Source organism: Ornithodoros turicata, chromosome 1, assembly GCF_037126465.1.
Source record: "Ornithodoros turicata isolate Travis chromosome 1, ASM3712646v1, whole genome shotgun sequence".
Classification (NCBI taxonomy): Eukaryota; Metazoa; Arthropoda; class Arachnida; order Ixodida; family Argasidae; genus Ornithodoros; species Ornithodoros turicata.
Window position 1 is genome coordinate 36,364,741 of NC_088201.1, and position 26,679 is coordinate 36,391,419.

The window sequence follows — 26,679 nt, forward strand, 5'->3', positions numbered from 1 at the left end:
AGATTGCTACGAAGTAGTGTATTTGATACAAGGTAATACGTTATTGAAGTTCAGGGAGAAATCTTGTGTACCCCGAATTGATCTGAAACTGATTCAGGAGAATAATCAAGTGTGTTTTCAAAATCAAATGTCAAAATCAAATGTCAAAGTTCAAATTATCGAATATCAAATATCGAATAATCGAATTATACTCACAAGCACAACATGTTGTAACGTTCAGTGTGCTTAGCATAGTTTATGGTTGCACTAAAATAATATTTAGATCAGACATGCGCACAGATTGCTACGAAGTAGTCTATTTGATACAAGGTAATACGTTATTGAAGTTCAGGGAGAAATCGTGTGTACCCCGAATTGGTCTGAAACTGATTCAGGAGAATAATCAAGTGTGTTTTCAAAATCAAATGTCAAAATCAAATGTCAAAGTTCAAATATCAAATGTGTTTGTCAGCCTTATGCAGATTGCGCAGCTTATTGTACTGGGCACTGTCCTCTCCTCTCTACCCAGATAAAATCATACTGTGCATGTCAACGAATTGCTAAATAGCAAACAAGCTGGTTACTAGAATACATGACGTTAAACCCAGAGACTTTGTCTGTCTTGTGTCTGTTCTCGTCATCCCTTGTCTCTGGGTTTTATTGTCATACATATAACCTTCCCATACCACTGCCAGCTATTACGTATTTGTCTACCACCAGCTCTTGGACCCAAAACATTTTGACAGCCCTGTCCCTTACTTGCAAAACTGATGCAAAAAAATTAATCAGTTCATCATGCAAATCTTAATTTTTTTTTAAGGATAGGCTTGAAAGCGCTGGCTTGGCCTACAGTATGGGCTAATCACCTGTAAATTGTAATAGGTACTTGTGCATATGAGGTTTAACGCTTCTTGCTGCATAGCGATACAAAGTATGTCCTTCTGCAAGTATATAAATTTAGGCTAGTTGCTTTAAATATATACTAAAAATGTCAGCAGAGACAGAATGGAATGGATTGAACAAGCTTCTCCTGTTCTGCCCTGTGTGCATTTGCTTGTGATGGTGATGGATAAAAGAAAAAAATGTGGAGGTGAGTCACGACTAAATAGGACTGGCTACCCCAGTACACCTACGTAGAGCACGTTCATTTGTTGTGCAATGTGTTCTTTTGGAGAAAATATTCCATCAGATGTCTTCAAGGAATATTCATGAACACCAAAATCTATACATTTATTACCTTTTCTTTGGCTTCCAAATAATTGCTGAAAGACTTAGAATTTTCTAATAATTATATGTGCTAATAAAGACCACATATGCCTCCCATAAGTAAAGCCATAAACATGGAAAAACACTTATATGCCAAATCCTGCATAAACCTCTGGGCAGTTGAATTCAGTGTAGCCTACAGACAATCAGTCTGCTCAAGTGGGCATTCATTTCTGCTTAGCAATGCCACAATACTTGTGGTTCATCTACTATAGCAAGTTCATCAAATGCCTCAGTTACAGAATTTTGGGCTGCCCAGCAGATTTAACTTTTACAGGTTGCATTGTTATTCTGCCCCTTGTTATTGACCTGCTATCTTGTAGAGGAGCTATATTGCATACCACATTTCATAAACATCAATGTATTATTTCTGTATCAATTGTGTCAGTCTTGGTTGTGCATTATCATCACATACCTTCGTACATATGCCATTGAATAAAGCTTTTAATACAATATTTGCTGCAGCTCATAATCATCAGCTGTTGTGAAGTTATAGGAACCTAGCCTTGCTAGATGGTGTTTAGATGTCTTTACCTTTAGTAGGAACTGTGTCACAGCCACAAAGGACCCGCACCCTCTCTGCGGCGAAACATGACAAGCCCTCTGTGAGCACGTGATTTTTTTCTGCCCGTGGTATGATATACTGTTATTTACCGCGTACTGTCTGGCATGGAAAGGGATGCATAAGGGATGGGCGCTTTCGTAAGGGATGCATGGGGGGGGTTGCTATGCAAGCAATACAGTGATGCAAACCAAAACCCGAAAGAGGGTCGCGTAGGGAACAGGAAGCTGATTTTGGGTCTTGTTCAAACGTGCACCGCTTGTGCAAAATGCTAAGGTTTTGCTGAAGTACGAAGTGTTGTACAAATTGAGGAAGCAATAACCGATTACGCAACTGGGCTGGTGAGTAGCTAGCCCGAGACTCTTATTCGCCTATGACAGTAGTAGGTCGTGGTTTAGTTTTGACTGCTTTGACCAGCGGCGCGAACGAACAAGTCGAAAACAGCACAAAACCGCAACCCGCAACCTACTGTCGGCTACCGTCATCGCGATCAGTGTATTAACGTCGTGCCCGTGGTCGTGCCTTTAAATTCGAATAGTTTCCGTGTCGTTACAAACAGACAAAACCAAATCCGTCTTCGCGAAAGGCAAAAGGGCTATAATGGCTGTAATGCGCGCGCGCGGTTTCGCGTCCGAAAATAGGTGCGAAGAGGGCAACAGGCGGCTGCAAGACGCACGCGGCGGCTCGCGGCTCAGCTCAGCGTACCAAAAATTACCGGCGGCGGCGTACATGTCTAGTTTTGTTTTGACTCGAACTCGAATGGCGTGACGGCGCGACCGCCAGTGGTTACACATGTTTGCGCAATCGTGCTGATTGTATCGTGTCCGTACTTTGGAACTTCCTCCCAGCTTCTACGTTTTGCCTGAAGGGAGTTGTCAGTGGCGCTTGCAAGCCACATTGGCCGCAGTCATGGATGCACTAGAATGTTCTACGGTAAGCGTTCTCGTTATTTGTTCACATCAAGCAACAAAAGTACACATTTCATCGGAGTAGACACCTCCTGTAAATTTTGTTATAAAGCCAGTTGGTATGCCAAAATTGGGGTGTAGTTCCATATCGGGACCACTCGTTTTTCAAAATTATTGAAACGGTTAGGAAAGTGATTGTTTTGGATTACGATGCACCATGCAAAATTCTATCCAGGTATGTAGATTAGAAGTTTGAAATCGAGTGGCGCCGCTAAACTAGACATGCACCTTCGAAACTTTCCGTCTTACTCGTTGAAATGGGCTAAATAACCTCACTTTAGTGAGGTTAGGTTAAGTTAGGTTCTACAGAGATTGGGGGGGGAGGGGGGGGGGTGACCTCCCTAATCTATAGAACCCCTTTAATTTTTATACGTTTTACGCAATATGCAAGGGTCATTCCTGTTTAATTTCGTTACTAATTACTTCCTCTTTCACTTAAAAGCGTTAGATTTTTGTTTTTATTCGTTTTTCTTTAAAAAAAGCCAGTGGTCCCGATACGGAACTATACATCCCAAAATTGTACGACAGACTGTACCCTTCGTGGTTCAATAAATGTTCTGTACTTTAAAAACGAATTACTAGCAGAATATGCGTAATTTTGAATGTGTAAATATCAATGCCATGACATATGGGCCAGACAGCAATTCTGACTAGAAGTTAATGCGTATCCACAAATTGTGAGCAGCCAGAGATAGGTACAACATGCTAGGCCCGTGTTTTTTTTTTGTGGCATATTCGCAGGGTCCAGACAGCACTTCCCTTGCGTGCATCTGACTTGATTGTGCCCACTGTATACAACTTCGTTATATTATGCAGTCTGGCCTTTCCTGGAGTAAGCACCATCCCGTGGGTCGATATTTGCCAACTGCTTGACACTGTGTCTTTTTCTGAAATAATAGCATCCTCAAATTATGTTTGTACCTGACACAGCTGTCCCGATGTACTTACGTCTGGGGTGGGTGCACGCCCTCTTCTGGCACGCACGCACACACAGACACACACAGAAATGTAATGCGTAGTGCAGCCAATGAAAGCACAGTATATTATGTCTGCACACAGATTGTGTGTAGTACACCCATGTCAGAACAAATGTAGTGTGTCTTGAAGCACGATGAGAAAGGTGTATTGCAATTGCTGCACACAACACTAACATTGTCAACTGAAACAAGGATCTTTTCAAATTAAATCAAATTGAATTGATTTAGATTTATAATTGAAATAAAATTGTATTGTGAGGTTGTGAACAGATCTTTGCATATTGCTGTAATAGATTGAGCATGCAGAAAAGTGATTCCAAAGAAAGATGAGTCACTGAAAAGGTTAGCCAGCTGTAGGACTCGAACCCACATCTTCTGAATTACCGATTTTTTCTGATTACCGATGATTTCAAAGTTGCAGTGAAATGCGATAGGGGTATAATTTTGGGCTTGCAAGGACAGAATGATGCTGGAGACTTCGCAAATTTAAGTTAGTAATGTTACGAAATGAAAGTGTTGGATGCATGTCCACTTGGACATGTGAAACTTATTGGAATAGATATGCAAAGAAGGAGCACTTTCAGGCAGTTATGAAGATAAGGACTGAGCTACAGATGGCCCTCTCTAAGTACAGTTTGTGTTTGCATTTGAGTTACCTTTGCTACTTGTACTGTCAACTCTCAAACTAACCCGAAATTTTCCTCAACAGACAGCATACAGGAAGACAGCACATGATATCATTGTAAGTTTGTTTAATATGTTGTGTTACTTCAACCGCTTATGTTTAGCCTTGTTATACATAGGATGTGAACCCTGATGAACTGCTTTATTTCACAGTAATAATTACAAATTGCACAGCTAGAACAAGAATTAGTTATAAACCACCATAACAGCTGTCAAATTGTTTAGCTGTTCAATTGATATTAAAGATTACACTTGCATTCATACATGCACACAAAGTAAATTGTTCCAGTCATGGTTCATAAGTAGGGTTCCGGGTTTTCGGATTTATCTGAAAAAATCCGAAAAACTTACTGCAGTAAAATTTTAAGCAGTTCGGATTAATCCCAAAAACTTTGCTTGGCAGATGTTTTCCCCGATTGTTATTGTGTTATTGTTCTTGGCCTCCTTTTGTGTCCTGGGTTTCTTCTGACCTCGGGTACCGGCCCCCACCACAACATAATAATGGTTTCCATGACCTAGCGTTTTTTTTTTTCGGCGGTCATCTTGACCACTTGAGGATTCACCGCCCGGGGTTTCCCCCAGTCTGTTTCCAAATTTCCTTGTCCTACACGTGACCTAAGCACTAAAATAAGCATCGAACCGAGGTCATACAGAGTGGTCTTGTTGAAAGGGCAACGAGTTGCAGTGCTGGCAATAAGATGGGATGCAAGCGAAAGCTGCCCCGCGACTACGTCAACGTGTATCCTGATTTCGAGGAGTTCACATCGTCCCGCGATCGCGATGCAGAGGTTGTTGTATGTAAGTACTGCCACATAACAGCAAGCACTGCACACGGAAAGGGTGCATTTGGAATTGCAGAACACCTCAGTGTGCGTTGCACGAAATGTATTGTTAAGCTTGTGTCTCTCTTGTCTTGAAGCAATGAATGTGACAACTGTGTTTTCGCGAACTGCGCATGCGTCGTCAAGTTTTCTCCGAATTTCGGATATTAACTGAGCTGTAAATCATACTCTGAAAAACTTTGTTTTTTTCTTGTTTTGTTTTTTGAAAAAACAATGAACTCCGAAAAATATCGTCCGGTAACGCACAGAAATAAACTCAGAAAACCCGGAACCCTATTCATGAGGTAATGATTGGTGATGTTATCTTGCATTGGTTTATTGTGTGAAGCCTTAGAGTGTCATTGATATCGCAGGTGACATCGAAGGAATTGGTGGACAGTGGAGAATGTCCAGATATGGGCATAGCTACCTTGGCTTCACTTCTTTGTAAAATGGGATTCACCGATGACTATGCTGTGTCTGCTGCCAGAAACAGATGCTCAATTGAAGGGGCATTGCGTTATCTGAAGACTGCAACATTTGTAAAGTGTGAGATTTGCACGAGAGATGTAGAACCCCATATGGTAAGACAAGTGCATCCCAACAGAACTTAGTCATAGAATGATGTGTTCCCTTGTATGCCTTATGTACCATATACTGCCCCTTCCCATCATTGAGATAAGCATTCAAGTGCAACTGTTATTTTGCCTTTCCTAAATATGTCTCTTTTTTTTGTGTGTGCCAGATGTTGCATTTAATTCCATGTGACCATGGACTGTGCGAACATTGCTGTAACAGATACTTCACCACAAAAATACGGAATGAGCCGGTGCTTCACCTGACCTGCTACAAGTGCTCTGTTGAAATTAACATTCAGATGATGTTTCAAAAGGTTAGTAAAATTTTTATTGAAATGCCTAGTGAGCTAAATTGAATGTGCAGTAAGTAGTTAACCAAGCTTATTCATTACACTATCTCTGCATACATCCCTCCTGTCCTAGGGTGATGTGTACATTTCAATTTTCTTGCAGCTTAAACGCATCCTAAATCCTTCTGATCACAACTTGTTGGAGAAGAAACTGTTGGATTTCTATCTGCAAGATGTCGGCAAATACTGCCCCAAAGTAAGTGCACCTTAGGAAAATATTAGTGATGTGGTGTGGAACTGAAGAAGGTGAATTGTGAGGTGAGGATCCACTGATATTTAGAAAAGAAAGTGATTTTCTTGAGAGTTCAAGGGAGTAGCCCCTGTCCTGACTGTCATAGGCCCTCTAAAGAAAAACAGAAACAGAAGAAACATACTTCACTGGCTTTGCGTTGGGGCTTTCATTTTGTGAGGCTCTCACCGTGCCAGGAGGACATCACATTCTATGTGACCTTCTGAGGCTACTCCCTCAAACATTGCCTGCCTGTCCACCGCTGATGAAGGCCTGATGAGGTGAAAACAGCTAATAGACCACTCTAGTGAGCCTTACTTATGCTGCTTATGAGAAATGTTTGCCTGTAGGGACCTGGACTGTGTTCACTTAGCCAGAGGTGAAATTGTGTTACTCCATGGCTTTCAAAGGTTGCAACACATCACAAATCATTTCCAAAAAATAATGTAAACGAAGAACAGAAATCTCTGGAGTCTGACCATCGGTATCAATTGAAAAAAGAAGTTCTCTGATTGGAATCGTGCTGAGTGTGGGATAGCTTGAATGTGTTTTAAAGAATTCACTCATTGATTGCAGGAAGTGCTGGATTTCCACTACCCACACAGTCAATTACCCCCTTTTTGTGCAGTAGTACAGTTGTTATAAGATGAAGCATGCATTAAAGTAAAATGCAAAGTAATAATAACCAGGAGACCTCGACTGTGATCCTAAGTGTAATAAGGGGACTATAGCATCCATCCCAGTCGATTCCGAAGCTTCAGTACCATGATATTCCTCGGTGATCTCTGACAAGGGCAGTGAAAGCCCTAAGTGATTAGGTTGCGTACGTACTGAGCAATTCGATGAAATACATCGCAAGAGCATATGACGGATTGCGGAAGCCCCTCTCCACAAAAACCCCCAAAACGTCATGCGTAATTGCACCAGTGAGAGCACATCTTCTCGCACAAGTGATCAGGGGGCATTCGAAAGGCGACGTCACTTCGCTTGCGAGGGATTCTAAGGAGTACAGCAGTGATGAAATTGTGTTAGATGATGACCTTTACTCCATACACTCTCTGCCACTCCATGCTGTAACAGGGGAAGGTGCAGGCAGTGCGAACGAACAATCTGATGACACTTTTATGAGCCCGGAGTGAGCAGTTGTTTTGTTGTGTCATCAGGAATCACGGTGCGGCGCACGATTGAGCAGTGGTATGTGATCAAGTTTTGCGTGAAACTGAACAAATCCGGTGCTGAGGCTCTTGCCATGATCCGTGAAGCCTACGGGGTGGATGCCATGTCAAAAACACGAGTTTTTGAGTGACACAAGAAGTTTAAAAAAGGAAGGGATTACGTCGAGGACAAGCAATGTGCAGGATGTCTGTCAACAAGCCGAAATGAGGAAAATGTGGCAAAAGTGAAATAACTTTTCGACTCTGATCGATGTGTGAGAATGGTTGCAGAAAAGTTGAATTGTGTCTGACGATTTTGTCCGGACAACAGATGGAAACCCGTGTGTCGAATTGTCAGGAGTCGCACATCGCTACACGTAAGGGAGTACCATAAACACTACCATAAACTTTCCGAACGATCCATCTGGCATTACATGAAACAAGACATCATGAATTACATTCGTTCTTGTAATAAGGGCCAGAAGAACTCGGTTAAATATTGCGAGCAAACTGGTCTGATAACTACTGAACTCTGAGGTGTACTCCACCTTGGATTTCAAGAACACGCCTGAGATAGTAAAAAAGACCCGTTTGCAAATCTGTTCTTTCTTCTTGCAGTCAACACATGCACCAGAGCCAGTGAGGAAGACACGAGTGTCATTGAATGCTTCTCTGCAATAACGATGTAAACCAATTTGTATTGCTTTCAGAAGTCTTACAAGTCTGTAAATACAGACCTACTTTACATACATGTGTAATAACATATGCACCACTGAATTTGAAAATGGGTGTAGTAATTTCCAGTTTCAAAAAGTTTTCATTACTTCCAGTTCACCCTATTTCTCCAAAGTACAAATTTTCATGCGCATCATTATTTCATCATTATTCAAATGTTGCCCTGTAAGAACATGGCCGTTGTATGTGACCATAGATCCAGATTGACAAGCAACTACTTCATGTCTATAGCTGACGTTTCAGATGCTGGTGTCTCAGGCCTATTGTCACCAGGACTGTCTCTGCTGTCCATCTCTGTTGCTGCTTGTGCTAGCACTGAATTTGAAACACAGAAATGTCACTGCGGCTTTCGGCCTTAAACAGTGACGTACCTCCCCAACCCATTTGCGCGTGGCCCCTGTCCTAGATGCGACAATGTGTTGGCATGAGTCACACATTGCCATTCCTGGGGATAATCCTCTTTGGAAGGAACCTTTTGTGGTACTTGCTACGTTATCAGTTATCACTATAGCCAGGAGTTCATGCAAAATACATATATCTTTAACTTGTTCCAAGGGATATCCTAACATATCTCCACATATTACCAATCACAATAACACAATTCTACAGTGTTTCGTGTATCATAATTGCATACTTGGGCATATTTCTTCCTGATCATCATGTAATACGACGGTTGCATAGTATGTCATATTTCAGCACCATTCGAACAATTTTTTAACGTTTGCTGTAACCTTTATTCTGCCACTATTCACATCATTTCAAAAGGAAAGTCCTCGGCCCAAAACACGTGTTCCTACACACTGCTTTTGGGCTGCTTCGCGCTACGCAATCAGTGGATTCGACGAGCACCACAAGCTCCCTGAACTAACTTCTGAAAACAGAATGCGCGACAAGTACTCAGCAAGTTGAAGTTATGCTTGATAAAAATAAGTGAATTAAAAGAAATGGAAATCCAGAAGACGAAGGAATGCACATGTAAAAATTTATTGACACAGTAAACATATAAACAAGAAGCAACATTTGAATGAAAGTAAATCTACACAATGATTACAGAATACTGCAGAATAAATAAATAAAGAATAAATACTGCAGAACAACAGAAAGTGTGACTATCATATTATACAGTCTTTAAAGGAACCTATTCGGTTTGGAGAAAGTAGATATTATTATTATGCACATAGCACATACTGAGGTGCAGGAGCCATTTGTTTCTTCCTAGCACAGCTGTCGAATTTTCAGGTGACAGGGGCTACATCAGGGGCTTGGGGATCGCAGGGCCATGAACAGCTGTCTGTGTCTGAATGGAAAAAAACAACAACAACCTGTTAACGATATGGTAAAGCAGAGCATAAGCAAAGTTAATTGGCTGAATGCCCTATATGTGCAGGACATATGCTATCGGCCTTTGATCAGGTTATGCACATACGTGTTGACTCATGACGAAATTCGGGGAGCCAGGCGTCATGCACACCAGCGTATTACACATCAGACACATTCACGTAGCAGAACAAAATGCAAATAGTAACAAAATACAGAATAGCACATAAACTAGGTTATGACTCATGATCGGTAAAGTGATGTAATATGGGAAGGCGTACTTCAGTTATGCACACTGTTAGGCAGCAGTATTAAACTCATATTGTATCAACTCGTATCAGTGATATCCATCATACGTTTGTCTGCTTACCTTTCATTCCTGTGTTCTTCTATGGCTCGAACATCTTCGAAATCCACATAACGAAATCACCGTCTGCCACATGGACCCCAGCTGCACAATGGTTAGAGGGGTCAGCGCCTTGGAGGAAACGAACGCGAGCGAGTGCATCGGTTAAATGAGCCTCAGCCAATCATAATCGAGAAAGATCACATGGGGGACTGCAGTCAATGAAAAGCACAGAGCTGGAATTTGGCGGGAAATGCCAGCGGCGACACCATTTTCGCAGCGGCGAAACCTGCTCACTGTGCCGCCCCTGCAAGTGCTGTTGAAGTAATGACAGGTAACCCTTGGGAACATGAACATTTGCAATATGGCAGTTATTGAAAAAGCCAGACAGCGGCAGGATTTGAACCGCGCATCTCTCGATTGGCGGTCTATAGCACACTGACCAATCTGACCACGCTGGCATCTGCTTTCGGACGACTTGCCTGGGAGCCTCAATTGACTGACGCATGCATTCGCTCTCATCACACTCTCTCCCACATTTCTTCTCATTCACACAGACATAGATACGTCACAAGCAGAGACACAAGTACATGGCAGTAGCATTTGGTGAACATGGAAAGTAATGGACATTTTTCACACTTGCGTCGTATCTTAGCGGCTCTCCATCAAACCACACTTGGCGTGTGCCAAAACAAACCCACGTGGGTAGCATAAAGGACCAAAACCGGTCTTGAAGTGGAGTCGACGAGTTTGCGCTGTGTCCTGGGTGGTCCCCACTCCTGTCTGCTTCCATCGGTAAAGGTCGGCCCCATCCAGCGCCATCTATTCAATACGGAGATAACCTTGTCCAGCGCCCTGAAGGTCGCAGCGCGTAAGTAGTTGTGAAAAAGGTCCATTGTCCTAAGGCTAGAACATACAAACAGATAAACAAATACAAGCCTCAAGTTGCCGGGGAACATGAACATTGTACTAGGATGCCTTATTAATGCGTTAGCATTAGAGTCCTCGGTACACCAGAATTGCGGTGTGGTCTGTCTGTGTAGCCACGGCGTGCATGTGTGGTGAGTGGAGAGTGTGGGGGGAGAACGCGTGACGCTGCGCTCCAGCAAGTGCAGCTGTGCTGGTCGACAGGTTCAGGCATGTTATGGGTTATGAAAGCTTTGCGTAGGAGCACCGGTGAAAGAAGGCTAAGGCTGCGAGACGGCGCCACAAAGCTGAGTTGGATGAAGCCCGAAAGGCTCGTTTGGCTGTGGATGCTGTCTTGCGTTAGCGTTGTGTAGGGCCGTGTGAGGGGTTGTGTAACTTTGTGAAGGGTTGTGAAGAGGAGTTGCAAAGGGGTTTTCAAGTTTTAATGCTAACACGTTTCCGTCGGATTCACCAATGGACCGGCCATGTTTCCTTTAGTTCTGTTTAACTATGTCTGTTGCTGCTAACAGTGGATCCCAACCTTTCCAACCTCCGGACCCCTTTTAGCACATGTCGTGAGGTCACCTCCCTCACCGCCCCCCTTGCCGCTGTCAACTACGCCGGGAGCGATGCAGAAACACACAAAACGGTTGACCGAGCTTCCGAGCTTGACAACGCTTCACAACGTGCCTCGTCCTACAATGACATATTAATGGATACTAACAGGTGGCAGTGCTGGCGTCAAACTCTCTCTCCACTTCAGGCTCAGTGCCCTAAAGGTCATGGTCATTCCAGTCATTCTAGCATGCACACTCGGTGCATTCAAGGCTCCGATAGAGACTGCAGCAGTATGTTCTGGGTGCAGGGCATGCCTGCGACCTCTGGTGCGACATGCGCTGCGTGTAATGAGGTGTGCTTGGATCAAACTGCTAGCTGTTATATGCACTCAAAGGTGGACCAGAGGACGAAGTGGGACTAATTCCTCCCTTGGAGCCATGAAATTCCTCCCTGGTTGGGAACCACTGTAGCTACAACATTATTGATGCCTGTTATATCTAACTTTTTGTGAGCATTCCTTTTCTGTTGAGTTCTTTGGGACTCTTTTAAGCAATTTACCATGTTCTCTCACGTTTCTTGGCATAAAAAAAAACTGGTCATACAGAGTTATTAGCATGAAATTTATTCACAAAGGCTTTCATGCAGCTGAAGAAGTGCACACTCACACACGAAAGCTTGTTAATAAGTTCGATGCTCCTAACTGTGTAACCAGTTTTTTTTATTAACTCATGAACTCACTTTTGGACACTTGACATTGTTCTACAGTGTCTCGTGTATGTATTTCTTGGCATGCCATATTATTTGAGGTAGCCCAGTTCCTAGTTTTCTAAAACTTGCCTAATATTTCCCTAGAAAGCATGACGCAAAATACAGGGTTTCTGGCATGCTGGTCTCCCATGCTTTATTCATGCCTGCCAGATACTGTGAGGGAATACAGCAAAAATAGGCAATGGTATGACTAATGAGAATATCCTCTTTGCAGTGTCATATAGGTTTCGAGCATGACCCAACGCTGCAGCGACCTATGTGCCCATCATGTAATGCAACCATTTGTGGAAAGTGTTGGCTTCTGGTAGGCCATGTTACTGCATATATCTTAGTGTAGTGTTGGGTTGCTCTAACTTTTTAGCTGTGCACTTGTGAAGTTTCTGAGAATTTTTAAACTGTCTTTTCATGTTAGTGGGAAGATCAGCATAAAAATATTTCTTGTGACGATTTCAAGAGGTGGAAACAAGAGAATGCGCCCGAATTTCAAGAAACCCATCTAGAACACATTCTGAGTACAGAAGGCGTCAGTAAGCAATCTTGATTTCTGTCATAAGGTCGCCAAGGGGGTACTCAATATAGTTATTCGTAAACACAATATATAAAGCAGCTTTGGCAACACTTCTGCCGAATTTCTTAGAGACAGACAAAAAAAAGCAAGAAATTGTACAGATTGTAGCAATGCCTGATTTTTTAAAAATCTTTCAGTTTGTCCGAAATGCCACCACCGCTATAGCTTGGCCAGGGGAGGATGCTTGCATTTCATTTGCATTAAATGCAAGCATGAGTTCTGCATGTGTTGCAGGTCACAGTTTCATAAAGGCAAGGTATGTATAAATATTTTACTCAGATAGAAGCAAAGTGCAAACAATGTTAGGATAATGCATTTAGCTGTGATGTGAGTATAATTCCAGCTGAACTATTTCTGCTAGTTTTAGTATATCCTATAGTATTAGCTTAGAGGGTCTAAGGGGTTGTGCTCCTTTACATTTTATTTTCTACTTAATGTTTGGAAACCATGACACTTGGCATAACCACTTAGACAAAGTGCTGTTTTCACATTCCATCCCACTTTCTTGTCAGACTATGTTACAAGGAAAACTCTGAAATGCTTCAGTGAAACAAATTAGTAAGTGAAACAAACAGAACAATATAAAGTTTGGGATTATTCTGGTGGAATGTTGTGCATTTGTAGTTTACCTATGCTTATAAATCATCCTGAAAAGGTTATTTTCATTACAGCTTTTTAACTATGTGGCAGGGTGAATTTAACTGTATGGTTCTTGCACACCATGCATTGTGCATGATACACAACACCAGTAAAATCATGACAATTTGCATGCCAGCATACCCCCCCCCCCCCCCCCACACACACACAGACACACAGCCAGCCAGCCAGACACACACACACACGCGGACGGACGGACGGACGGACGGAGAGACATGCATGTCTGTATGCTGTCTGCTCATTTCCCAGCACATACAGACAGACAGAGCACATACAGAAATCAGCTATTGTAGAGCTAGGTCGTCAACTGTGCTTTGTGCTACAAGCCCCTACGTAATCATGTTGTCTAGGACTGCAAGGTTGCACCTGATTGCGTCAACAAGGGTCTTCACGCTCACCACCCAAGGAACTGTTTCTACAATGTCCGAGATTACCCTGAAGATCAGCTGATCAAGCTTGTCAAGGTAATAGAAATGTTCAGTATGTTGGGAATTGTGTTGGTATACAGGGCGTTCTTATTTTTATTTTATATTGTTTACAGATTTTGTATAAAAGAGCTATGAGAGCAGCATACATGTTTTTGAAGCAGAGTGATATGGCCAGGGCGGACATCCTCTCGAAAAAAAAATATAAACTACAAGATGAATAATGGCCTAAAACCCATTTACTCTTTAATTAGGGTATTTCGGGCAAAAGAGAGAGAGCAGAATATGAGAGTATCCTAGTTGAAAGCTTTTCCACATTTAAGAAATCCTGAAACACACACGTGCGTTAAGATATCCATCCCCGAATTTCGATATGCAAATGAGCCAAAACTGGAACCGTGGCGACCAGGAACACATGGAGTGCAGCTCTTATTTTACGTCAGCGGATCGCATGATTTGGAGCGATGGATATGATTGGAATAGGTGCCGCTCTGCGTGGTAGACAAGCTGCTTTCCAGCCCTGATAAGCCTCCGCCGGGAAAGGTGGTGCGCTCCTTAGGCACACTTTTTCAGTTTTTTTTGTCTCATTTGCATATGAAAATTCGAGGATGGGTATGTTAACGCTCGTGCGTGTTTCAGGATTTTTAAAATGTGGAATGGCTTTCAACTGGGATACTCTTTCACACTGCTATCTCACTTTTGCCCCAAAATCCCTTAATTAAACAGTTAGTAAATTTTAGGTAATTATTCATATTTAAGGCCCCTGGTTTTCTGCTGCGGCTAATTCAAAATTCCGCGGCACCGACTTGTAAATTCCACGATTTTGCGCAGCAAGGAGTCAACCGCTGCTTGAAACGGGAAACACTTTATTTTCTTGGATAATGTGGGAGCGTGCGCTTTTATCTGACGCTCTTTTGCGTGAGCGTACAATACTTCTCCTGAGATGCTGCTCATCATAGTAACCGTCCACATCGCACCAATCGCATCCTTCGACCCAATCGGATTTCCGCGAAATTCCGTGTCAAATGAAGGACTCCGCGATGAATTGTGGATTCTGCAGAATCGCGGAAAACCCCGGGTATTATTCGTGTTGTAGTTACGTACCATATTTACTCGTGTATAAGATGCATATTTTCTTTACCCGAAAACATTGCGCCATTGAGGCAATGTGTTCAATGCGCAGGAGAAAATTGTAACCCAACACTTAAGGTACACTTAATTCCCATTTTATTCCAAGATATTGGCGGTGATCTCCCCGAAATCGAACTTCGCGATCCTTCCACATCAAATGGTCTTCCGTTCTATCAAGCGTGGATGAAATCTCTTCGATGTCCGTTACATTTGTTGTTCACAGGGTGTCGGAGCGAACCGAAAACCGGAACCGAAAACCGAAAAAAACCGCTATTTTGGTGCGAACCGGAACGGAATCGAAACCGTATACGTTTTTTTCACTCAGGAGGGGAACCGAAAAATATATTTAACGGTTTTCGGTCCAAGAAAAAACTTCGCCGGTTTGAACTACGGACAGGCGAATGAAACAGACGTCGTGTGCTCTGAAGTCATGTCACGGATACTATACGAGGGTTACTGTTACGGTGGAATGTATGTCTGTATACTATGACCCTTAGGCTCCCTTTGTAATGGTTTATCGTTCGCGCACGCACACAGACTTAGAGGTACATGTGACTCTCTAGCAATGTGCCGTAGTGTTCGTTTTAATTTGATCCCCCCAAACTCTCCTCAACTAAACAGTGACCCAAGAGGGCTGCATAATGGCTTCTTTATCAGTAATGTCGCGCAACGCGTCCCTTGTTTGAGAGCAGCTAAGTTGAATACATTTACGTATACGCGAGGGCAAGCCCGTGCGAAGTGGCAACTCTTTTGTGGACAGGACACGAAGAAAATGAAACGGAGCCGTCGAGCGCGTTTGTGGTGAAGGTGTTCCTCGATTTGCGTCGTATATATACTCGTGCGGTGGTGCTTGCTGGCTAGACAGTAGCAACAGACATTCGGATGGGACGCGATCGCTCCAACCCAGCAAGAAAGTACAGGGTGTGTGCAGAAAAACGTAACCCGCATTTTTACATGTAACTCGTTGTCTACTTAGCCGAGGAACTTCCGGTGGCGCACGACGGCGTATTTATGCGTGCGAAAGCTACAAAAAAATCATGGAAGCCATACTCAGTGTAAAAAAATTAACAGAGCGCGAAAACATGGGCTTCCCCATGCATTAGAATAGGGCGGTCATGACAGTGCATGGTAGTGCATTTCGGTCTCAGGAGAGTTATGTGCAGGCACCGCTAGGGGTACTGCCGATGAGCATCCAATGTGGGACATCGTTTCGATTTATGCACCGATAGCTCCCCTAGAGGTACTGGAACACAACTCTCCTACGTCCACCATGTTGCCCTTTCACATACACCCTGTTGTCCACCATGTTGCCCTATTCTGGTGCACGGAAGCAGACGTTTTTGTTGTCCCGTTTATTTTTTAAGCCGGGTATGGCTTCCACAATTTTACTGCAGATTTCGAACGCATAAATGCGCCATCATGCGCCACCGAGAGTTCGTTAGTTAGGTAGGCAACAAGCTATGGGCCTAAATGCGGGTCACGTTTTTCTGCACACACCCTGTACTTTACGTATGACATCACGACAAACAAGTCCGTTTGTAGCATGCGCTTCAAGAAAGGAGAAAGCCCATTTGAACAGACAGTAACCTACAGGAACCAGGAGCTACCAATTTCACAGCTGTCTATTAATATTAAATACCATGTATGCGGAATAAACGGGTTTACATTTTGTAACATTGATTTTTTGTTGTGGGGATGAATATTCCCAGCAGAAGCGGAACCGGTTAATAACCGGTTTGAACCGTTATTTTTTTGCTCCGGAGCAGAACCGGTACCGGATCGTTTATGATGTAACCGGAACGAAAACCGGAACGAAAAACGTTTCGGTTCGACACCCTGGTTGTTCATCACTCTGGCGCCAGCTGCTCCATCTCGTTGACTCTGCGATATGAGCAGCCATACGAGCGAGACAGGCTGGCTGGCACTGCGCGAAACGATCGCTACTAAAGTCGGAGTGGTAACGAAAATGTACCAGCATTTCTGCACTCAAGTTGGGCGTTCAAGTACTGTTCAATACTGTAGAAGTGGTTTTTTTCGCGCGGAATTATTTTTCGCGGTTTTCGCACACACCTCCAAAATCGCGAATTTAAGTTCCCGCGAATAACTCTGGGCATATGAGGGTGAAAATCGTTAGGCGTTCGACGCTATACCGCGACTACCTGATACTTTCTACTCCATGTAGCATAGGCAGTTTAAGCAAGCGCAGAAGATTGTTTTATCCCATCAGGCAAGATGAACAGAAATGAAAATTCATCATGCTTTTGTTACTCCTATAAACGCTTTGCACTATACATGCAATATACCACTATACCACGAAGCCAGAACATGCCTTTCCCCGCATTCTCAAAAACAGTCAAACTCCTTTATAGCGAACACCTTTTTAACGAAAATACCACTACAGCAAATTTTTTTGCGGTCCCGCTGGAGCCCTATAGGTCCAATAATGGACATCCTTTTTAACGAAAATACCTTTACTGCAAATTTTTTTTGCTGTCCCCTGAGTTTCGTTGTAAAGGAGTTTGACTGTAGTACCACATCTCAACCGAACTGGTCAGTGCCCCGAGTGATAATTAATAAGAACTGCTAAAATAAACTGGCTAACTTGCACACGGCCAGTACTATGGCCTCCTACAGGGTTCCTAAAGGCCATTTGACAGGACCTTTCCTCCTATCTCTGTGAGGAGAAGAAAGGAATAGACCTAGAATGCCGCAATCCACGTGAACAACGGATGTCTTGGTACGTGCCGAAATATACCCGAGTATTGACGGCGGCACGATATGCAAGAGCAAAGCACTCCCGGAAACCTGTGTCGTGAATTTAAGTTCTTGTGAATCAATCCTCAAAGCAGCTCTGCTCGAAAACGCGAAAATATTTTCCCCGCGGAAAAAAACACTTCTACAGTATGCGAGTCCAAAATGCAAGTAGATACGGTACTTTTTCGAGAGGATGTCCACCTGACTGTATAACTCAACTGCAAAAATGACAGCTATGCTGCTTTCGTAGCTTTTTTTATAAAAATTCTGCAAATGATAAAAAAAACTATAAAAAGATTCGGATATGTGCTGTGGGACAATTCAGATCATAGGCGGCATCACAGTGGACTACTCTTAACAAATTTTGCAAACTCTAGAGGAATTTACGTGGATCATGAGTTAGACGATAAGTTCCTAATTTATTCCTGAACAATTTATTAAGCTAAATCTTTTGTTGGGTTAGGGCCACAGCGGGTGGCAATCATAGGGCCAAAACTCAAAAGGCCGAAAGATCAAAACACCAAACAATCAGAAGGCCGAAAAGCCAGAAAACTGAATTACCGAAAGGTCGAAAAGTAAGGAACCCAAGATACGGAAACTGTTACGTATTCCAACTGCAATAAAAAATGAGCTCTACAAATTAAGTAGGATAGACTCGTTGGGAATAAATGCAGGGAATAAATCATTTCACCCAACTTCCCGTTAGATAACGTACTTTCGATCACTTAGGCGGAAAACAAAAAGGAAATGTAGACATCACTGTTATTGTATGTGTTTATTGTACACGATGACAATCACGTTCGGGTTACCAAATGTATATAGCGACACCATCTCCTCCACAATTCATTCAGTGGGTGATACAAGTCATTCACTGGCATTCACCCACCAGACACTTTCTTTTTGTAGTAAACATGTTATAGATTATTGCTTTTCTCTCTCTCTCTCTGTCTCTCTAGCCAGTTTATTTCCGAACACCAAATGCTATGCATTCCAATTATTTGATTTCGAATAAAAGAGTTAAATAAAAGTTCTACAAAACCTTTTCATAATCTTATGAAAAGAACAATCCCCTTCAGTGGTGGGGTGCTCACCCTAGGTCTTCTGTCTCTTTGGCCTTTTTATTTTGGGCCATCTGATTGTTCGGTGTTCTGATTTTTGGCCTTTTGGCTTTATGATACAGTCGCCGACCGATTTTTCGGACCCCGATTTTTCGGACATGCTCGATTATTCGGACTCGTTCGCGGAACGATCGCGGGTCCCATAGAGTTGATGTATAAGAACGTCCAAAATTTCGGATGCCGTGCAGCTCCGTCGCTCGATATTTCGGACTCTGTTTGCCCAACCCGCGAATTTCTCTCTTGGGGTGACGGAAAATATTGGTATCATCCGAAATTCCTGTCAAAAGAAATCAACCAACTAAAATATCGAGGCAAAAAAATAGGCAGTGATGACTGTTCATTTTCCATTCCTCTGAGTAGAAAAGGACTGTCGTAGCGCTTTTCCGTCTTCGTTTTTGGCCAACGGCCCAGCATGTGCTGTCCGCCCGCGAGTCGCGCTACGGCGCTGTAAAGCGAGCTTCACCTAAAACACGCATGCGTTAGGTGAAGCCGACTTGCGGACTTGATGCCGGCGGTGTCTCTCACAGTGTACGTGGACGAAATGTCGCTTCGGGAAATAGAAGCTGATGTTATCAGGTAGAGCTGGAAGCGCGTTAAGAAAGCATCGACAAATTTTTCCAGCCTACTAGAGCTTAGTAAAGTTTATTTTGAAACGAAATTCGTTTTTTCGGACTGCTCGATTATTCGGACTTTTGCGCGATCCCCGCCGAGTCCGAAAAATTGGACGGCGACTGTAGTTCAGCGTTATGATTTTTTTGCCTTCTGATAGGCTTCCGGCCACAGCTTGGAATCAGCCGTCGGGCACTTTTAGTGTCCATGAGGTATGCATTCGACCTGGCCATATTTTATGGCCACGAGATATGGAATAAAAATATGAAAGTTAGGAACAAATGCAAGTGAGGAGTTAATTCTCAGTTAGGAACTTCAAAGGATGGTCTTGTAAAGGCGGATCAGTGCTTTAGCACTGGTTGTGTCTACATGTTCTCCCACGTCCCTCTGCCCCATCTACGTAATAGTCGTTTCAGCACTTGAAAAATTCTGGGATATAAATTCTGATTGATTTCGAAAGAATACTGAAATTCATGAGTATTGCGTCAGTGTTTTTTTACATCAGTTTGCAGCCACTGCTGCTGTATGGTAACACTACGGGACAAATTGGAGAGAAGAAAATAAAAAGATGACACATTGAAACAGGTTTGAACATGATTGACGTGTGGTATAGCTTGTTTGCTTCCATTTGTATTTTCTTGTTTTGGGTTAAACATTCTAACCACTCTTGCCCATGCACGGGGACAAACCTCGTCTATCAGCTGATATGGCCAAACTGGATTTCATTTGCTTCTTTCATGGAGTCTGGACTGACAGTGAGAAGACTGTAAATGGTCTTCCGTTTTACGGTAAAATGCGATAAATATGTGCAATCTGCATTTTAAAAATATTCTTGCAGAAAGCAAGTTTACGGAATAAGGTTTTGAGCCGAGTTGCCTAAATTTAAGCCACAACTAATGCTTCACTTGAAGCACTGTACATCGGCAAGCATGGATTGGACTGCAAACGCAAGTGCTTGTGTTTGTCATCTCTTTCTTATCCAGTGTGTACCGCGCTCTTTGATCTTATGCCTTAACAACCAGCAAAACTTGATGTTTGTTCAAATGTAGATTGTTTATGGTATGGGAATGCTACTGCGTTCTCCAAGTTCTGTCTTTTTCCATTGTTATCAATTCTTGGAATGAAAGTGAGGAACACGATCCTTTGGCCCGCCTATTTAGACTTACTGTTGAGTTTGTTGGTCGTGTTGTCTCTGTGCGTGTCCTCATCCTCAAGGTAACGTCTTCTTATACTTCAAGTAATCTGCACCAGCTCGCTTGCATCATGATCTTATGTTCACTGATTAGACAGTTTTAAAATATTCTCTGTGACAAGAGGACTAATATAGTGAAATGAAGGGTGGCCTATTTGAGTCTATTCCATGCAATCCCCCCCCCCCCCCCCTGGCAATGGAACTCCCCATTCATCATCTCAAAATAAAGTTTTCTTCTATTCCATGCAGAATAAAATGGTGTTTCAGATGAAAATTGTCTCTAGGTAGTCCCACACTCCATTAAGAAAGTGGCAGTGTGAATCAGTTGCAATTTCAGAAAATAAACTTTAAGTTCCTGAGTTACTTACAAAAAGGAACAAGTGACCTCCAAGTTACTACTAGCAGCCATGCCATAATTAGGTCTTGGCCTATGCGTGCGTAATCAGTTCAGACCTTGGTGTCGTCACAGATGGGAGCGGGGGATAGCAACACGCTCGGAATGCTTTTGGTATCGGGGATGGTTGGAATGTTTCTTGGCTTCCAAGGGTGCGCAAATGATGATGGGCACCAGACTGAGTTTCAGCGGTGAAGGTTCCCGAATGCTTTTCTGAGCCCGTTTATTGTACAATCGTCGACATAACGATAACTCCGATATTACGATCAAATCGATGGTTCCCGTCAGCTCACCCTTGAAGTACATAACAAGACAACGATATAACGATGACCGCGAAAGCATTTGCTCGCGTATAGCGATAAGAATTCTCCCGGTGACCGGTATAGCAGTGTGAAAATCCAAAAGAGATTGCACGTTTTCATTGAAAACAAATTACGATGGCATTTTGAAGAGCCTTAACCTCCGTCAGCTTTAAAGTGAGAACGCAGCGCATTTATCCGTGCATGGCTGCTGGAGATTAAATGCGCGCGTTGCAAGGCATAAACTTCGAAGAGGCTTGGGAGAAGTAGAGGAGGAGGTGCCATCTCCCCACCGTTCTCTTGCCCTCAAGTTTTTTTCTAGTTTGCTGCGTGCTACGATGGTGTGTGCAGTGGTCTGCAGTTCCGGGATGCGTTTTGACGAGGAAAGGCACGTGACTCAACCCGAAGTTGCACGTACTTGACGGATTTTGTACTAGTGCAAAATGTCATTGCATAGAACCGTGGCTTCAAAAACATGAGTTGACAGACAGTTGTGTGTCGCCACCCAAACACGCGTCGACGAATTACCTGTGGGTGAGGCGTGTCCTGATGGACACTCAAGTTCCGATAGTGAAGATTGATGATGACTGCACGGGGGCATCACTGGATGATGGGCATATGGACGAAGTTGTCGATCTCTAAACGTGTGGAGCCTCACGTGGTATTGACGAATATGTTGTCCTAGGAAAAGCTTTCGACACAAAGCTGTGTCGATTTAGAGGTAGATAAGGTGCTTTTGCGCTGGCAACAAACACACACTTGTTCACACGCGCGTTCTGCTTGTGCCATTCAACTTCGTTGATCTGATCCGGACCGGTGATTTTGCGAAAGCTTGTTTTTAACGATAACTCTGATATTACAATCAGATTTCACGTTCCTGTCATTATCGTTGTAAACTGGCTCGATTGTATTAGTCTCACAATGAGAATAAGATTACGACAGAAAACTGGAACACACACACACACACACAAAAAAAAAAAAGACACACACAAAATCCACAAAGTTTGTATGAGACAGGAAAGCATGATCAAACTATGCCAAAATTCATCAGTGATCTGTATTATGGAAGACTCCATAACTTCATGTGCTTCCTTAAGTTCATGTTAGATTACCTCGAGGTCTGAATATACTTTGTCAGTGGGGTACAAAGCAATCCTAGGAATTCCAAATCCTCTGAGTCTCCCCATCTTCTGCACACACTTCGTAGACCGCATACACTTCGTTGCCTAGGCATTCTACCCTTTGCACAGATCGCTACAAAAGTAAACTCTCTGCTGCCACCTGACTCTGAAACACAGGTCGAAGACTTTTTAGCATTCACCACGTACCAATGCGAATGGGGGAGCAGACAAGCAGGCGCTGGCGCATGCAAGTGGCGGACTCACTGCCATAGCGTTTTTTTTTTTTTTTGGCAGAGAGAATCAAGCCCACATTCTTCGTGAATGAGAAGTGCGAGAGAAAGTAACCTTGCTCAAGTTACTTTGGCGAAGGTACTCTAAAAAAGTAACTAGTTCTTCCAGAAGTTACCAGAACAGGAAAATATCGAATTAAGTTAAAAGCTACCAAAAAAGTAGCTTAGTTACAGTAACAAGTTACCTGGAACACTGGTGTGATACCCCCTTCCCATAGTTTTCTCTAATCTTTTCATGCTGCTGAAAAAGGCACACACTTGAGGTATATAAAGCATTAATCTCCTCATTCATCCATACAACATTAGGAAACTGGTCATGAAGTGGATGAGACTCCAGCAGAGGCAAATAGTCAGTGCACAATCAAAACGACAGATGATTCTATGAGAGAGATTCCATGCAATGGAGATGTGCACAAGGCAGATAAGTGCAAGTGAGTGTGGTTTATATAATGTTGTCTTGTCAATTTGCATGCTACATGTGCCCGTCTAATGTGCGTATATGGCTAAATTTTTTTAGAAAGCATTTCATGGAATACTTGGGAGAGATAATCAGCAACAATAACATTGATACTGTCCCGCTCATGAGTGTGAACCAACTTACGTCTGAGTTAGCCAAGAATGGCAAACAGATACCTGAGAAACACCCAAGTGAAGATGATGACACATACCTTGATAGACTGAGAGAGGCAAGTGGTCATTTACTTTTCTTCTCCAAAGTAATGTACAAAGTAAAAGTGCAGTGTGTAAAATTTTGGAAGGGTATTCGGCAGGTTGCAGTTACTTTGCAGAACCGCTATGGCTGCTTTCGTTCATCCACTCAGATTCTTTGTCTCCAGTACAGACAGGAAATTTTGCCCTACAACAGCTTTTGCACTTGTTACATAATCAAATCACCAAGAACATTATATTTGTCTTTAGATCTGGCTTGATGCAAACGCATGGGAGCAGTTTATCATCACGAGAGCCATGGGAAAGATCGTTTTATGTGCTTACTTGCTGTGAGCACTGTATTGAGGTCGTAAAACTTGCAGAAATGTTACAATTAACTTTCCTAGGGGTTTTAATTGCTCTTAATGATGATTCTGATCTTCACAAATTGATCAGAACTGTTATCAGTATGAAAATGTAACTGTCAGAGATGACTAAAACAGTAAATTTGAAGAAAAGTAGAAAGTTTTTGTCGTCATCATCATGGTCATCATCATGCGAACTTGAAAAGTTTGTAAGTTAGTGAGGAAAGCTTCTGAGGAGTGCAGATGATGAATGGGTTTTGCAACATTGAACGTCCACCTAATTCCCGGAGCTGACTGTACAGGATTCATTAGCACCTAATACCAGCGGAGAACAAGTGAAGCTTGTCTCAAGGAGAATTTTCAGGATTTCAGGTCAGGCTTGCTCTTGACAGTGACTGTAATGATATGAAGAGTTGTAAAGTGGGATTACAGTCATCCCTTGACTCTTGAACCATTGATTTACAAATTCTCTCATTTTATGGATGGAACCTCTTGAGATGCTACATTACCCTAGTAATTCTCCCAAGTTTTATGTGCCTTTAATTTCTGAAAAGTGAACACGTTTGATTTTGAGGGAACAAATGTATGCAAAAGTTTGCGACCCTGATCCATGAATGGATTAAGCTATCTCTGCCACAAGTCAACAAACCACCAAACTGTACATCACCTGTATGAAAAAAATGGGCAAACTGGCTGTGTGCCAGGAAAATTAGACTCAGGTTGCTGTAGTAATAACTGATAAAAAAAAAAACTCACTCTGGACATATCAGGAGGAGCTAAGCGATTGGCCAGGAATAAACAGCATACTTTTCCAGGCAGAAGCAACCTTCGGTCACTTGGATTCATTATACTAGTCATTGCAAGCTCATGGTGAAGAGCACAGAAAGACATGGTCAAACAAGGACAGACAACAAATTGAGAATTCGTTGACCGTCCTTGTTTGACCATGTCTCTCAGTGCCCTTCACCATGAGTTCATACCAGCTTGCCTGCACCATCTCTCTCTCTCTCTCTCTCTCTCTCTCTTGTCATTGCCAAGTCAAACTTATACAGAGGTTGCACAGCTTTTTTTTTTTTAAATCGTTTACATAATTTTTATAATAATAAGAGCTTCCCAGATGCGGCTTTCACAGGTGGGTTATGTGGCTAGGGGGACACTTTGTCTGAAAGCATCTATAACTACTGGATGACTAATTACCTAAAATTCATTAACTTATTAATTATATCTTTTCGAGGGAATAGGAATAGCAGTAATTATTTAAACACAGTCTTTTTTTAAATATCCTGAAATGAGCACATACTTTGAGATACAAATTGCTAAATTTTGCTATGCAAATGAGCCGAAACCAAAACCATGCACTTCTCACGTGCAGAAGGTGCAACGGGCATTCGCGTTGGAGGGACTCATGTTTTGTAGCAATGGAACTGGCTGGAGTAGGGGCTGATCTGATCTGGCCAGATAGAATGTTTTCCGACCCAGATAAGCTGAAGGTCATGTCGTTTCTGTGCTCGAGAAGTGTGTACGTAGTTCTGGTTTCAGCACATTTGCATATCAAAATTTGGCGATTTATATCTCAAAGTACGTGCTTATTTCAGGATTTTTAAAGAAGAGGGTGGATTCAATCAATGATTGCCTCTAATTCTGCTGTCTCACATTTTTCCCAAAACATCTAATTAAAAAGTTAATTCAAGCTAAAAGTTAAAGTTAATTAAGTAGTTCAAGTACGTTAGTGGGCACGCAGTGCATTGGCTACTGTGCTAAAAGGGGTCTCGTTTCTGAAGGTATCGATAACACCAGTTTTTAAGACTGCTTGCTAGCAGTATTGATCAATTTCATAAACACATTGTTGCAAGCAACATAACACACCAAGGGAACAGTTTTAGCTAAAACTGTTCTTTCGTGTGTTAGTACTGGTAGCTGCATTATCTTACATGAAAATTTTGCAGTGTTGTCATAGCTTTGGACCGTCAAACAAACCCTAATACATGTATTGTGTGACAAGCAGCTTGCACGAAAAATCAGATAATTTTGTTTCTTGATAAACGTGAAATATCCGTAAATGAGGTGTAGAATTATGAAATAGGCTTACATAATGGCTGAACCTTCAAATTGATCTGCGTGGGTGGGATGAGTGCACCTTCCCATTATATGTAAACACATAGCATGGCTGCAATGTTTATGTTGTGGACACTTTTAAATAATGTATGCTATATTCTCTTATCTCCATACATTAACACTCAATCCGTTTTATTTTAGATTGTAATGGAGAGCCTCCCAATCAGGCAGGGAGCTGAGGAGCATGAGTAATTGGTGCCTTTCATGTCACTTCCACTCCACACTAAAAACGAAGTCAAATAAGTGACCCTTTTGTACCTACCAATTGCTTTGAAATAAAATGTAATCACTTGATATTGAACAGTACACCTTAGCTGTGTAACGACCCATATTCTTACCTACAATATTCTAAGTTTTGTATGGTGCAGTGGTATGCTGTTTATGGCAGCAAGTTTAGGCTGTTGTACATGCAATATTGGGGCCTATTATAAATGTTGGATATATACATACGTCGAGTAAGTGTGCCTCTCAGGTTTGTGACATAGGAGAAAACACAAGGTACTGCTGGCAAGATGTGCAGTGGAGGTGCTAGTGACATCATGAAGGCAAGGTCAAGAATTAAACTACGTCTTCTAAATATAGGATTCGTTTTTCTAATGGATCAGTTGTGACCAAGCTGTGTAGATGGGGTTGCTCATGATTATTTTGTTCAGTTTTGCGCATTAAATCCTGCCTATTAAAGTGCAACATGCAAAGTAATCCAATCAACAGATGCACAAATATCACAGAATTCGATTTTGAAAGCTGTGACTGTGTGCAATAGTGGCAATGCCCAGAACGAGCCGACGAGCTGCC

At 42.5% G+C, this 26,679-nt stretch overlaps 1 protein-coding gene across 1 annotated transcript; it reads left to right on the forward strand.

The window, feature by feature from the left end:
* The first annotated feature begins 2,543 nt into the window (after positions 1 to 2,543).
* Positions 2,544 to 26,190, forward strand: LOC135378009 (E3 ubiquitin-protein ligase lubel-like). Its single transcript, XM_064610811.1, has 12 exons — positions 2,544 to 2,740; positions 4,462 to 4,494; positions 5,632 to 5,841; positions 6,003 to 6,149; positions 6,289 to 6,381; positions 12,413 to 12,502; positions 12,611 to 12,725; positions 12,904 to 13,022; positions 13,774 to 13,887; positions 23,063 to 23,187; positions 23,274 to 23,442; positions 26,026 to 26,190. The coding sequence occupies exons 1-12, from the start codon at positions 2,717 to 2,719 to the stop codon at positions 26,074 to 26,076; spliced, it is 1,290 nt and encodes a 429-aa protein (XP_064466881.1). The 5' UTR covers positions 2,544 to 2,716; the 3' UTR covers positions 26,077 to 26,190.
* Positions 26,191 to 26,679: the final 489 nt, after the last annotated feature.

Bases quoted from the DNA above. Each gene is read 5' to 3' on its own strand.
- LOC135378009 (XM_064610811.1), top strand. From the start codon at position 2,717: ATGGATGCACTAGAATGTTCTACG. The intron at 6,382-12,412 runs GTAAGTGCACCT...TCCTCTTTGCAG, and splicing joins TCGGCAAATACTGCCCCAAA to TGTCATATAGGTTTCGAGCA. The intron at 12,726-12,903 runs GTAAGCAATCTT...AAAATCTTTCAG, and splicing joins TCTGAGTACAGAAGGCGTCA to TTTGTCCGAAATGCCACCAC.